Consider the following 13,935-nt stretch of genomic DNA (forward strand, 5'->3'; position numbering starts at 1 on the left):
AAAATCTAATTTTTTTGTTTTAAACAAACAGATTTATGCAACTGGCACCACAATACTATTTCAGTAATCTGCCTTCTAGTGAAAGTAAGGATATTCTACAGCAAGTAATGGATCACCTCTCCCCTATTTCAACAATGAATAAGGAACAGACAATGTGTGAGAAGTGCCCTGAAACTACTGAACAGAGATGCACTATACAGTGACCCCCACCAAACACAAGGTGCAATAGTGTCCCAAAGTTAGCCAGACGGCGACCCATTGGAGTGATGTGCAGATATTTAACGTGAAGATTGATATCACACCCCACAAAATAGTCTTGAAAAAAATAACACTTTATGTATTACTTTAAAATAAAAAATAGAAGTTTTCATTGAGTTCTTTAAATTACTTCATTTTTTCTCTTATTGGAAAAGTTTTTAATCAACCATTCATAATTTGATCAAAATTTTAAAAAACAGATATTTTGTAAATGTGTCACAGACACATGGGACAGAAACCTACTTTTTGTATAGGATCTTAATCTGAATAAAGTCATGAGTTTTTCAGTAAGTCTCTACTGAGTTTTCTGGTGATTTTACAAAAACAAGCTCACCACTGTCCATGGGAAATGGGTTAGACAGATAGATGTTCTTTCAGTTTATCCATGATTTCGTTCATCTTGTCGCCTGGAATTAACATCACAGTTCGCAAGGGCTTCATTGGTACATCATCAAAAGACCATCTGCCTCCCAGACCAGTGTCACTCTCCTCCTGCACCGAGTAGTTGAACTTCAGGATTGCCTTCTAAACCAAGTAAGTTAATAATGAATTAAAAACCTGGACAACCAAAGGCAAAACTCATTTAATCTACAACAAAGAATATTATGTTTGACATATATTTAAATAAGAATGACAGCTAAAAGAAGCAAAACTCAGAATTCTTTCTAAGCTCAAATGGGACATTTAGGCAGAAGTTACAAAATGCTCACCAACTAGATTTATAACCCACATGAGGAACACGGAGAGAAATGCACCATTTCTAAGAGGCAAACAGCAGCTAGGTGATGTTAATTTCACTTAATTGTCAAAATAATCTTGTAACAGAAAAATGAAATTATGACTCATGACACTGGACAATTAACAAGAAGAATACGTCTTCAAACACTGGTCTTTTCCCACTCTACCAGCTGCTCCTCAGTATAATGCCGTTGTGTGAACATGGAGTAAGTGTGCATAGTTAAGCGTCTGAAAACACCACATATACTCCCCTGAAAGGGTCTACCTGAGGTGCTGAGGCATACATTTTTAAAAAATTATTTTTACTATTTACTTCCTAGAAAACAAGGGCAGTGCTTCACTCTTCAGTGGAAATCGGAAAAGTATCAAGTGATGTCATCCAATTCAGGAAAATATGTTCCCCCTCACATTTATTTAAGATATTTGAGGAAGAGTATGAGACATAATAATCTCGAGTATTTGGTTGTCCATCATGGTTCACGCTACCTTTGTGGGAAAACAATGCTGGAGATCCCACCAGCAGAATGACCCCCCCAACTAAGGGCACAGGGAAGCAGGGGCGCCCCAGCTTCCACACCGACCAGCTGTGTGATCTCAGACCATTTCCTTCATCTCCCTCCGACTCGATGTCCATGTCTGTAGATCCAGGCTAATGTCTATCTCATGGCACAGTTTTCAAATGAAAGATCTCACAGGAAGCATCCTATAAATCCTAATCATTCATAGCAGGTTAACTGCTTTTCTCCTCCCCACGCTGGGAACCAGCCATGGGGGTGGGGAGGCTGGTGATAGCCTTTTGAGTACCTACTATGTGCCAAGCACTACATTACCAATAGCTGCTAGCTCCTGGGGACACAGAGAACAAGAAAATGGCCACACTTGAAGGACTTTGACATAAAATGGGAGAACAATAAATCTTGATTATTTTCAATAAAATCCTTATTTATATCTAAACAAACAGATGAAACGGGATAGTCTTACCTCATAGAAAAATTCTTCTTCTGCATTTGCAAACATCAACTCATCTTTCTTTTGGTTGCTCCACTTCTTTTTGGAATTGTTTTTTCCAGCTTCCACAAATGTCTTACTAATCAGAAGGTAAAAGCAGCACTTTCCGCATGGCTTGTTAGTTTTGTGTGCGTCTGCTAGTTCTTTCCTATAAGGTGCACACACACACAACGTTTACCTGCTGGGTCCAGTGAAATCCATCAGCAAACCAGAGCACACAAAAAACCAGTGAGGAAACTCCAGTGGCTTCTGCTGTGACACAGGCTTACTGAACAGACTTTTGATCTGGACACTTCTAAAGCAATGAATTTTTATTTAGGCAGTCAGTTGCACTTTAGATTGATTATGGCACCACTATTTATAACAAATAGTATGATGGATCTCAGATAATGCTCTGAGTTGCAGATACACAACGACTAACAGATGAGTCTCAAATTCACTCAACATCACTGCTCTCTGCCTGTGCAAAAGTTAAAAACATGTAAGAATCTGAATTTTGTAAAGCAATGAACATTTAACTGAAACATACAAAAGCACACAGCCATAACCACTGTCACTACAGCATGTGACCACTATACAGTCTCTAATTGCTAGAGTCCGGGGCTAACTTCCGACATACTGCAGAAACTGCACAGATACAGACACCCTAAATTCTACCTAGAACAGTCAAGGGAACGCCAACAAAGCCTTAACTTTTTTCCCCTTGTGAAAATTACACATAGCCCTATGCATCTGGCTGCCTCTAAGCAAAGATGTAAAGAAACTCAGAACAACCCATTTCCGTTTGCTTTTAATAAGATCAAGAGAAAGCAGATCACTCTCCTGTAAAACCAAATAAATGTGAGCTTCAGCCAATCAGAAAAAAACAAAAGAAAAACAAAAAACACGTAAGGTATCAAAAGTACAATCTAAATAGCAGCTGAAAGAGGAGGGAGCAGGAGGATGAGAATAAAACTAAAAAGCACAGAATCCATAAAGGAAAAATGGCAAACGGAAAAGTTTCCAGAGTGTAGTTATATTCCCACAACTGTTTAAAGGGAAACCACAAGTGCTATGACCTCTGAGAAATAATATTCTGTAAAGGACCTGTCTATATTTCATCCTCTATTTCAAGCACAGGCAATACAATTCTTAGTTCACTCAGTTTGCTAGATGATTTCACAGCTTTTCTTACATTTAAAATATTTTTGTAAACTTAAAACTACTGTAGTAAAAAACAAAAGAACAAAAAACCCTAGGAACTATGTTTTCATTAGTTATAAAAGGAGTATGAGGACTATAGTTTCATTAGTTATAAAACATAGTAATAGAATTTGGGGATTTTACTGTGTTTGTTATTGTTATATCTGTTCAGCATTTTGTGTTCCCAAAATCTATCTGTTAATGTGAAAAACTTCCGTCAAATGGGGGTGAAAAGTCTATATGAAATTCTTCTAACTTTTATACCATTTAAATCTTTGATTATTGACACAAATAATTAAAACTCTTCAAAAATCCAATTACTGATGTCTGTACCTCATAGGATGTTACTTCCACTTTACTCACATTAAACTAAGGGTAGAACTCTTTCTATACCTACATATTCCCCTTAAATCACATTTCTGAATCTACTTGGAAAAACATGACTGCTCAAAGACGTTTTCCTAGGTTTCTTACTGAAGCTGCTGGTGCATGGGTAGGGCAATCTGTGGAGGGACGTTAATGAATCTTTCACTTAGCAGAAAGCCCACAGGCTTGGTGGTGTCATTTAGAAGCTTGTCCAGCTGTTCAACCATGTTCTTGTCACAGTTCTTCTCACAGCAGCTTAGAATCAACTCTTTAATTTGTTCAACACACTGGGTACCCTAGAAAGCAAAGAGAAGGCTTGCTTTTTATTGCAGACCACCACTTACAAGAGAAAACTTGAAAGTGAAAACTATCACTTTTTCTCTTACAGGTAAGGGCACTTTCCTGCCATAGCCTTTAAAATCTTGTATGTCTTTAGTGTTGACTGCTTAGGTGTTTCTCAAAAGTAACTATACGTGGGTATTTACCATCCCATGATCCGTGGTAAGGAGAGGGTTATAATTAATACTCAGATACAATGGAATAGCAATTCTAGTCCATCTCATAAAGACGGATGAAAGCAACTGGAAAGTTCTTTTTAAAATTAAAGATTAAGTGCAGACTGCATCTTATTCTGAGAAGGGTAGGCAGCTGATTTACTTTTTATTACAACTCAACAGTAAGTCAGTAAAAAGAGATGAATCAAAACACAAGTAAATCAGTAGTTGCCCTCAACTTCAGAAAGCAGCAAGGCCTCAGAATATCCACACTGTGCAAGTAGCAGGGACAGCACAAACAGCTCCGGTGTCAACGCCATCAGGACATCAGTGACGAAAAGCCAAATGACTCTCTTTACCACAGGGAGTAAACAACTTTAACTGGGCACAGATTATTCAAAATACCATCTTCATATTAAAAAAGGATTACGTAAGATTTCACAAGAACACATATCATTGTAGTTAATATCATAGTCTGACATAAAAGACACTTTTACCATGCATTAAATAAAAGTGGGTTTGGCCTAAGGAATAACCATTCAGATGCGACCCCGTGAAACCAACCTTTCTTTCAGTTAAATTTAAAAGGCTTATGAAACCAAAAATCTCATCTTCATCCATATCATCATCGCTGTCTTCTGAAACATCCGTTTGCTATTTTAAAAAGAAAAAAGATGTAAATTTTATATTTAGTTGAGAAGAAGTATTATAACAAGTCTTGGAATCTCGGCCTCATTAATCTTTTCACTTTTCAAAAGCAAAACTTTGTTTTATTGCCTTCATATTAAAAAAGCATTATATCCTAAATGCTATATGAGTCCTTGCTCATTTCCCTTTACCTCCCTTGACTCTGTTCCTCTTTTTACACTCTGGATGATCTCATCCTGCTCTAAATTTCTTTTACTAGATTCTCAAGACATTTTCCTTTACCAGATTCTCAATTTTTCTAATATTTGGCTGGGGCCAGCCCATGTTTGTTTCTCTGCTGGCCCATAACATTGTTTCACCTAAAATTCATATGCTTCCAGAGCACTTGTCAGTCTTGACCATCAGTGAAGTTGAACAATGCTTGAGGGCCACTTACATCTGCCATACGGGCCAGAGAGGAGAAAAAAACAGAGCAAGAAAGAAAATGACGACTTAAGAAAACAGAATTAAGAATGAAATGGTTGATTCCAACTTGAACTTCCTGGCTCTACTCTGACAGCCTTTCTATTGGGAGGCCTCACATTTTCTCTTTTGCTTGTTGCCTATTTGCTTGTCCAAGTCGTAAACTCTTCTCTCACTGCATCCCCAGCAATCAGCATGGAGCCTCGCATGAAGTACTCAGGGATACATGCTGATTGAATAAAATGAAATGAGGCTGCTGCTTTTATACCAAAGGACAGCAGGGATCCACAATTGCCCTTTATGTCCTCGAACCTGCTGTGGTGGGAAGGGACTTACAAAGTTCCAGCTGCACCCTTCAACACACTGGTTCAGTTATGTATGGTCCATAGCCTTTGGCAGGATGTTCACGGCATCAAGGTTGCCCCCTGGACCTCAGGTAAAAGAATAGAGCCTCTGTGGGGGCAGGAAGTCAAAGCAAAGCAGAGACTGAAGGAGAGGCCTGGAGACACTAGAGAGGGGTGAAAGATCTAAACTGATGATGCCACTGAGGAAGCTCAGGCAAAGGAGTTCCCAGGCTTCAAAACAAAACAAAGCAAAATAAACGTTCAGACGTCTGCTGAACCTGGTTGTCAGACCACCAGTTCCTTCCTGCTGGAATAAGGGTGGGAGTAGCTCAGGTAGAGCCAAGAAGGCCTAGGCAACTATATACCAAGATGAGAGAAAACAAGAAAACACAAAAGCAGAGAGAGAGAAGGTAGCTCATGAGGGAGACTAACAATTCCAGTGTGAAGACCAAGGGCACGTTTGCTCATGAAGGAGAAAGAGGAAAAAAGCCCAAGAAAAATAATAGACAAACCAGCCTTGGTCCTCCAAAATCAACATTCGACAGTTCCCCTCACTTCAGAGGACTCTTAGCTACTGCAGCAAAACCTGTCCAGTAATGTCAGACAAAGGTCAGGGAAAGTAAAGGGGACCCTCAGTTACAAGCCATAAGAAATCCCCCAAAATGGTTACTCAGCTCACAAGCAATTAACATCCCCCTGGAATGCCCTCAATGTTCCGCTCCTCATCATGGGCCCTGTCAACTGCATCCAGGCAGGGGCACACGGGGTCTGCCTTTCCACAGGTCTGGGGTCACAATCACAGCTACAGCTATCTGTCTCTCCAGCAAGAGCTTTCTCTATGCCACCTTTTCTCTGCCCCATCCCAACTCACCCCTTACGTCTCCTAAGCCTCTTCATTCACCACAATTTTTTAGTACCTAAGTACTGAGCAATCATGACAGCCAGGGAGAACTCAGTAACAACTCACCCCTTCACCTCCAGCTTCTCTCTCCAACTCTTACAGATCCTGTAGTTGCAGTTCGCTGTTCTTCCCCTGCCCTTTTCTCTCCATGCCCCTAGAGCCTGACTGTCTTCTACATAAGAGTCCAAACCTCCTCACCTACCCCGCACCTGCCCAGTCCCAAAGCCTCCAGTGAAGGCTCTTGGGCAGTCCCTCCACTAGGAGCAAGAAGTCTCTATCCTCAGGACATCTCTGTGGAAGCCAGAGAAGCCCATAATGCTATTTGTGTGGTTATCCATTTAAAGGCTGAGTCCTCCCATTCGATGATAAACTCTTTCAAGGATAAAAACAACTGCTTCTCCTACATATCCATTAGGTCTTATAAGCTAATGAGCTAGAGATCACACTTATTTGATGAAACAGCAGGTGGTCTGCTCTTTCCTACTGCCCTAATAAAAGAAAGCTGCCATAGGGTTTATTTCTCTTTTTCTTTACATTTAGTGCCACAAGGTTGCTAACGTCAGAAGGTCTGAGAAGTGTAACAAAGATGTTGGTAACCTCATCATTTAGTGGCATAAAAGCCAGATTGCAGTGTTTGAGAAACAAATACGAGGAAAGGAAGTGGAGACCATGAATAAAACTACTTTTCAAGAATTTTGGCTTTGAAGACAAAGTAAGATGGCTGAAAGTGAGGTAGTTAGAGTGGAACATTAGATTGAAATGGAGTTTCTTGTTTGTTTTGATTTTTATGTAGGCTAGGCAACAGGTGCCAGGAATAGGAAAAAGACATCAACAGTGCCACCAAGTGTGATGGCTCATGCCTATAATCCCAGTTATTCCAGAGGTTGAGGCAGGAGGATTACCTGAGGTCAGAAGTTCAAGACCAGCCTGGGCAACATAGCGAGACCCTGTCTCTAAAAAATAAATAAGAGAGCAAAAACGAAAGATATCAACAGTGATAGCTACACATATGTAGCATTCACCATGGGCCAGGTACTATTCTAAGCACTCAGCAACTCATTTTGTTCACCTATTTACCCTACAAGGTAGGTGCTAATGTCCTCATTTTCAGAGATGGAAATGGAAAAAGATTAAGGTCACTGTGGCAGATTGCACCTTCCACAGCTGGCCCCAACGGATCTCCTATCTGACACTTTGTTTGGACAAAGTGACCTAGACACTCCACTCCTCCCATTGAATGGTGGGTTCTGTGTGCCCTCCCCTCAGTAGAACTTTGTGACTGTGCTGGTCAAATGAATGGTGGAAATGTCACCATATTATAAAATGCTATGCATTCCACCTGGGTCTTTTAGGTTGCTTGTTCTTGGAGCCCAACCAATATACAGAGGCCCACATGGAGAGGAATTGAGTGAGGCCACTGGCTCAGAGTCCCAGCTGGGCTCCCAAGGCACAGCCAGTGCTAACTTGCCAGGCATGTGAGTGAGCCACCCTGAAAACGGATCTGTGAGCCCCTAGTTGAGCCTCCCTAGCTAATCTGACAGAAAGCCAGAGCAGAGATGAGTCGTCCTCACTGAGCTCTGTCCAAACTACAGATCCATGAGCCAAACAAACGACTGTTCCTATTCTACGACACTGAGCTGCGGGGTAGTTTGTTATGCAGCAACAGATAACTGAAAGAGCCACCAGATGATAACTGACAGAGCCATTCAACCCAGCCCTCATCTTGCTGGACTCTCTATAACACCCCTCCTTTAAACGCGCTCATCCTTGCTCTATAGGATACCACTCTACTGCTTTTTCTTCCACTTCTCTAGTCATTCCTTCCCATCTCCTTTACTGGCTCTGCCACTTACTTTACTCATCCTAGTGCTGTTGGTACTACCAGGGCATCTGTCCCTTGCCCTCCCTGGGCAATCCCAACTACTTCTATGACTTCAATGACCTCTGATCTGCTGAAAATTCCTGTCTTCAGGGCTCCAGCTGCTACTCAGTGTCTCACCTGCATGTATCACAGGCAACCCAAAGTCAAGGCACACAAATCCAAACTCACATTCCCCCTCCTCACCTGATCTCCCTCTGTGTTTGCTATCCTGGTTGCTCAAGTCAGAAACTTGGCAGTCATCCTTAATTCCTTCTACTGTCATTCTCAGACAGCAATCATGCACTAAGCCCCATCACACTTCATCTCTCAAATATCTTCTAAATGAGCCCACTTCTCCCCCTCTCCATTGCCACTACTGAGATTACTGCATTTGCTAATGCTGGATTACTACAATGGCCTTCTAACTAGTCTCCCTTCCTCCAGTGATACTTCCTTCTGATTTGAGCTGAACAGAATAAAGAACTCACTTAATCAGAATAAACACACTTGTCCTGCTTACCTTAATCACACTCCCAACATGGTTCTGTTGAATTAAGAGATCTGTTAGTTCTGCAGTGTTCACAGGAGCCTTTAGGAAAAGCTAAAATGAGGGAAAAAACATTATTTTAAATTAAGATCAAAGCAAAATTTCTAATAAAACTTCAAATCCCAGATATTCAAATAAAAATAATGAAATTTCAATGATAGCAAGCACTGATTTTGTAGCATCCATGGCAAAGTTATATGGCTTTTATATAAGAATTGTTTTACTCCACAAAGTTTGGATGTGAATTAAAGAAAACGAAATAATAGCTCAAGTAATTAGTAGATGAAAAGAAGGGTATTTTAGGACACAGAATACTTAAATATAGAAATCAGAGGGAGGAATCTGGGAGCAGAGGTACAAATAGAGGGGTTAGCCCTGGGAAAGAAGAGAAACAATTCTTCCTTCCAGACAAGGTGGAGACAATAGAAAAGAGAATTCTAAAAGGATGAAATGTGAGAGAGCTTGCGTTGGATGGCCTGGATTTTCTTAGAAGAGCAAATTTATGTGTAATAAGTAAAAGACAATACCTGCTGCAGTAATTTCTTAATTCCGTCATAATCATTATCTGAGATGGAATAAGCTTCAAATTCAATATTCACTTCCTGTAAATAACACACAAAATAGGTTGTCATACATAACTCTCTAAGATGATTCAGGCATTATTTTTCATTTCATAGATTTTTCTTTTCCCTCTACCTCCATTCTTTTAGGCACTTTCTCTATCAGATCATCTACCTATGACGCCAGAAAAAGGACAAGAAGAAAATGTTACCTGCAAAACTAAACATCTAGGCTTTAACATAGCAAACACTGCCAAGATTGCCGCCTGTACAGATTACAAAGAACTTTCATACCATCTCCTCATGTGACACAAAAGCCTGACAGGAATAAAACACTCAGAGTGACCTAGTTTAAATGTTGAGAAAGTCTGGTCCACATAAAAGTCATAGGACCCACACAGGAAAAATCTTTTACCTGACTGCAAAAAGGGTGGGCAAAGAACAAAATCATTTCCAAAGTCCTTGGAATTGCCTAGAGCTTGATTTAAACCATGGATTTGAGGTTGTACTTCAATCACATAGCAAATACTTACTGAGTACACCCCAGGTACCCAGAACTATGCCAGGCACTGGGGATGAAATGGTGAGCAAAGCAGACAGGAATGATCCTGCTCTTGTGGAGCTTATGGTTGAGGAAGAAATATAGATATGAAGGAAATATTCATGGAAATACATGTAAAATTGCAATTGTACATGCTATAAAAGTACATGGTGCTGTAACAACTCAAAAAATAAGAAGTCACTTAGGAAAGGTTTCCTTAAGTGACACTTGAGCAGGAAACTGAGGAAAAAAAAGTAAAGAGGGTTCCTAGCACAGGAACAGCACAAGCTGAGGCCCTGAGGCAAGAGGAAATATGGTGAGTACACAGAAGGTCTGTGTAGCTGGGCTCTCTGATTTATCTCTGTGAAACAACAACAGAATCTAAGAGAAGATGACAGTGAAATGCCAAAAACAAAACCTAGATGCTTTTAGATGCTGCACAAGATCAGTCCTTGAGGACCCTAAATCATACCTTGATAAGATACACTAAACCTGGGGCTCTGATGGAACAGTATATTTAGATGCACTTCAGGTTTTACAGGTTTTGGAATTTAGGTCTTAGCTGAAGGATGTCATGGCGGAAATCAGACCTGCTTTTTTACCTTGCCATCCTAACTATGCATATATTTAAATGCTTAACTGCTAAACTTTGCAGGCCTAGATATCAAGTCCAGCTTGCAGACTTCAAATCCTGACTCTCTACAGCAGGCTCAGCCAGATTATGTGAGTAGCAAAATCCCAGGGGTTGGGTGGGAATGTTCCAAATAGGATCAAACTAAACCAAATAATGAATTGTCATTATTCAGGACTTGAATTTACTCCCTTGAAATAAATACATTCTTTAAATAATGCTCTTCTGTTTTCTCCTTGTCTAGATAGAAGCCATAGACCTCTGTCCTAGGCTATTATGGCACTACCAATGCAATGGATACCAAATGGATTATTTGTCTAGCACCCCTTTCCCTGGGTATGGGCTCCCCTCCATATGGTTTCAGCAGGGACAGCCATCTATCTTTGTAGAACAGAGCCCCATCACTCACCCCCAGGTGATACAGAATTAAGACTGTGGCATCTAGCCTTCCTGCTCTTTTGAATGAAAATCTCAGAAGCTGTTGGCATTTTTGATTTTCTGCTATGTGAAGTAGAAACTGAAAGCAAACCAAATATTTTGAATGTAACAAAGAAGAGTAAAGCAGAGATATGAAAGACTTCTAGGGTTCCCTCCTGTATTCCAGGGTCGTGGACCCCGTCTATTCCTGAGGCTCAGCTGCTTTCCTGCTCTTGGGGATCTATAAGATAATGGTGTAACCTTACCACAAATTTCCCTTTCTGCTGAAGCTATCCTCCAAGGGTTTCTATTAAGCATGAAGAATTCTAACCACGTGATCACAAGAATCTTAACTAAACATGCCTATTCCCTTCTCCTCATCTTTCACTATCCTCCCCTCTCCTTCTTGAGATCCCCATACCCACTGTCTACTGTGGCTCAGCCAGCTGCCTCACCTTGTCCTTTATATCAGGCTCTTCAGGACTTTAAATAAACATGCACATTTCCTTATTTACTTATACACCATCTTGCTTCAAAAAGATCTGAGGCAGATTTTGAATTATCAAAATAATTCTCATGGATTTCTGTATCTGGAAAATGAGTTGTGGATCAGTGAACATCTCAGAAAATTAAAGCCTCCTTCAAATAAATAAAGGAATAAATATCTACTAAGTGTTTCAATACAGGGAACTACCCCAAAAGCCGTAACAATTTCTTCAGTCAAAAAAATCATACATGTCAGGGGTAAAAACTAGAAGTACAAAGGTTAGAAAGTTTTAAAATCTTATTATTGAGCCATTACGCCTACTCTCTAAAATTTACCATCAAAAGTAAATTATTCTTTCAAGAAGTTTTCAACACATGCATAATTAAATGTATGTTCTGGTTTTTCTTTTCTCCATATAAAGACTATATATATACATGCTTTCACTTAATTTGCTGTACAGTCTCAATTGTGAAATGGTGCTAATTCCCAACTTCACAGAGTTGATGTGAGCAATAAATGAGTTAATACAAAATGCATGGAGCCTGAAATTAATATTGCTGGAGGATAAATTCTGAAAATTAGAATTACTAAATCAGAGGATGTATATATCTTAAACTTTGATATTGTCAAATTAGCCCCAAAGAGTTTGTACCAATTTATATTCCCACTAACAGTATATGTAAGTGCCTATTTTCCTACACTATCACCAATGATGGTTATTATACAAATTTTTAATCCTTGGCAGTCTGATAGATTTTCCATTTTAATGCAAGAGGCATTGATTTCTATAACCCCAGATCAGCAAAACAGTCAAACTTCTAGGTGGAAAATGGTGAAATGGCACTAAAGGCAAGGAGCCAGAGTAAAGAGCTGATTTGTAAGGAAAGATGTATATACCCACACCACAGTCTCACCCCTAATCCGGTACCCATGCTCATTCGGACTCATGTTTGCCTCTATGACTTTATTTCCCATCACTCTCTCTTGCTTATTCTTATCCAGTCATCCTAGCTGCCTTTCTGTCCCTCAACCATGAGCACTTTAGCTTTTCTTATATATGAAATAGGAAGCCAATGGGGCATTCTGAGCACGGCAGTGAGAACAGACCTTCAAGATCTCTCAGGTTGTAAGTGGATTAGAGATTCCAGGGGAACAAAGTGGAAAAGGCATGCCAGTTAAAAGCTATCATAGTAGTCCAGGTAGGAGATGAGGGAGGTGTGGATTATAATGGTCACAGAATCAATGATGAGAAGTGTCTGGATACGGAAGGTAAAGCCAACAGGATTAACTGATGGAGTGGATGTCCTTCCGTCACTGACTAGCCTGTTCCCCTAGCTGGGGATGAGGAAAGCAGAAGAATTAAAGTTAACCCCCAGGTTTTGGGTTAGAGCAACTGGTGAATTTGGGGGCAGTTTACAGAAATGGTGAAGATTAGGAGAGGGTCATGAATTACAAATTCTGTTTTGGATGAGTTAAATTTGAGGTATCTATTTAGACATTCAGTAGTCTTAAGGATCATTCTTTCTAATTATTCATTCAACAAATAATAAGTGCCTATACTGCCAGGCACTATGGTAGCAGCTACTCTGAGGAAAGGAACCCAAGTTATATGAGAACATAAAGCCAAAAAATCTGACCAGGACCCGGGGAGCCAGAAAATACAGCCTAGCTGAAATCTGAACAAGGAAGGAAAAATTTTGCAGGATGAAGAAGAACAATTGAAAAGGCTCTACGGTAAAACGGGACAGGAAGCCTTCAAGAAACTGCAAAGGCCAATGTGAGCGCAACACGCAACCTGAATGAGCAGGAGAGCTGCTTCAGGGGTGGAGAGAGGGTCAAGTCTGCAGGCCCCGCTGGCCTAGGAAGGATTTGGGGCTTTAGCCTGAGAACTAAAGGCAGCCCGTGGAGACGCTAACTGCGCCGTGGCGGGCTTTGGGAGGACAGCCGCCAGGGCTTTGAAAGGTAACCACTGTGGCTATAGTACAGAAAAACCTGAGCAAGAAGTTGTCACCTCCAGTTTGTGCCCACAGACCCTCAGGGACAGGGAAGTCACTACTCCACGCAGCTCACTCTGTTTTCACACAGCTTTTGGTTGCCAGAAAGTTTTTTTCTCAGGTATAAAGCAAACTGGGGTCGCGTGTGCCTCTCACCTCGTCAACGATCTCGTCGTTCTCATCCTCTTCCTCGTCACTGTCTTCCTCGTCTTCGTCCTCATCCTCAACTTCTTCTTCCTCTTCTTCGTCGTCGCGCTGGACTGGGACGCCAGGCGGCCGCAGAACCCCACTCCCCACGGCCCGCCGCTTGGACCTGGACGCCATGTTGCCGCCCACACTGCGCCTGCGCGACCTCCACGGCCTGCCCTTCCGGACCAACCCATACTAGCCTGGGGGGGGGAAGCTACGCAGAGCCGCGGCGCCGAGTCGACATCAATCTCAGTGCTCCGGCTGGATTCCGCAGCTGGGATCCCACAGAGTTATGTCCAGTCTGGGG

The 13,935-nt window shown here is 41.1% G+C and overlaps 2 protein-coding genes across 3 annotated transcripts in view; one reads left to right on the forward strand and one right to left on the reverse strand.

Annotated features, from left to right (window-relative positions):
* The window catches only part of DHX32 (DEAH-box helicase 32 (putative)), a 44,786-nt gene extending 44,237 nt beyond the window's left edge, over window positions 1-549 (forward strand). For both annotated transcript variants that reach the window (XM_045569242.1, XM_045569243.1), the window contains exon 12: window positions 32-549. In XM_045569242.1, the coding sequence (XP_045425198.1) occupies window positions 32-203 (172 nt within the window). In that variant the 3' untranslated portion in view covers window positions 204-549. The remainder of the gene's footprint in view (window positions 1-31) is intronic.
* LOC123650399 (BRCA2 and CDKN1A interacting protein) lies at window positions 345-13,785 on the reverse strand. Its single transcript, XM_045569244.1, has 7 exons — window positions 13,596-13,785; window positions 9,337-9,411; window positions 8,783-8,863; window positions 4,611-4,700; window positions 3,661-3,848; window positions 1,978-2,152; window positions 345-783 (listed from the first exon to the last, which is right to left on the reverse strand). Exons 1-7 carry the CDS (start codon window positions 13,761-13,763, stop codon window positions 613-615), a joined length of 948 nt encoding a protein of 315 aa, XP_045425200.1. The 5' UTR covers window positions 13,764-13,785; the 3' UTR covers window positions 345-612.
* Between the last annotated feature and the right edge of the window lie 150 nt (window positions 13,786-13,935).

This window comes from Lemur catta, chromosome 14, assembly GCF_020740605.2.
Source record: "Lemur catta isolate mLemCat1 chromosome 14, mLemCat1.pri, whole genome shotgun sequence".
NCBI classification, from domain to species: Eukaryota; Metazoa; Chordata; class Mammalia; order Primates; family Lemuridae; genus Lemur; species Lemur catta.

What these genes read in the sequence shown, in the direction of transcription:
- LOC123650399 (XM_045569244.1), bottom strand. Translation starts at nt 13,763, where the DNA reads ATGGCGTCCAGGTCCAAGCGGCGGGCCGTGGGGAGTGGGGTTCTGCGG. An exon ending in CCCATGCACCAGCAGCTTCA is followed by an intron (nt 2,153 to 3,660) that starts GTAAGAAACCTA and finishes TGCACCTTATAG; the next exon opens with GAAAGAACTAGCAGACGCAC. An exon ending in AAGAAGAATTTTTCTATGAG is followed by an intron (nt 784 to 1,977) that starts GTAAGACTATCC and finishes TACTTGGTTTAG; the next exon opens with AAGGCAATCCTGAAGTTCAA.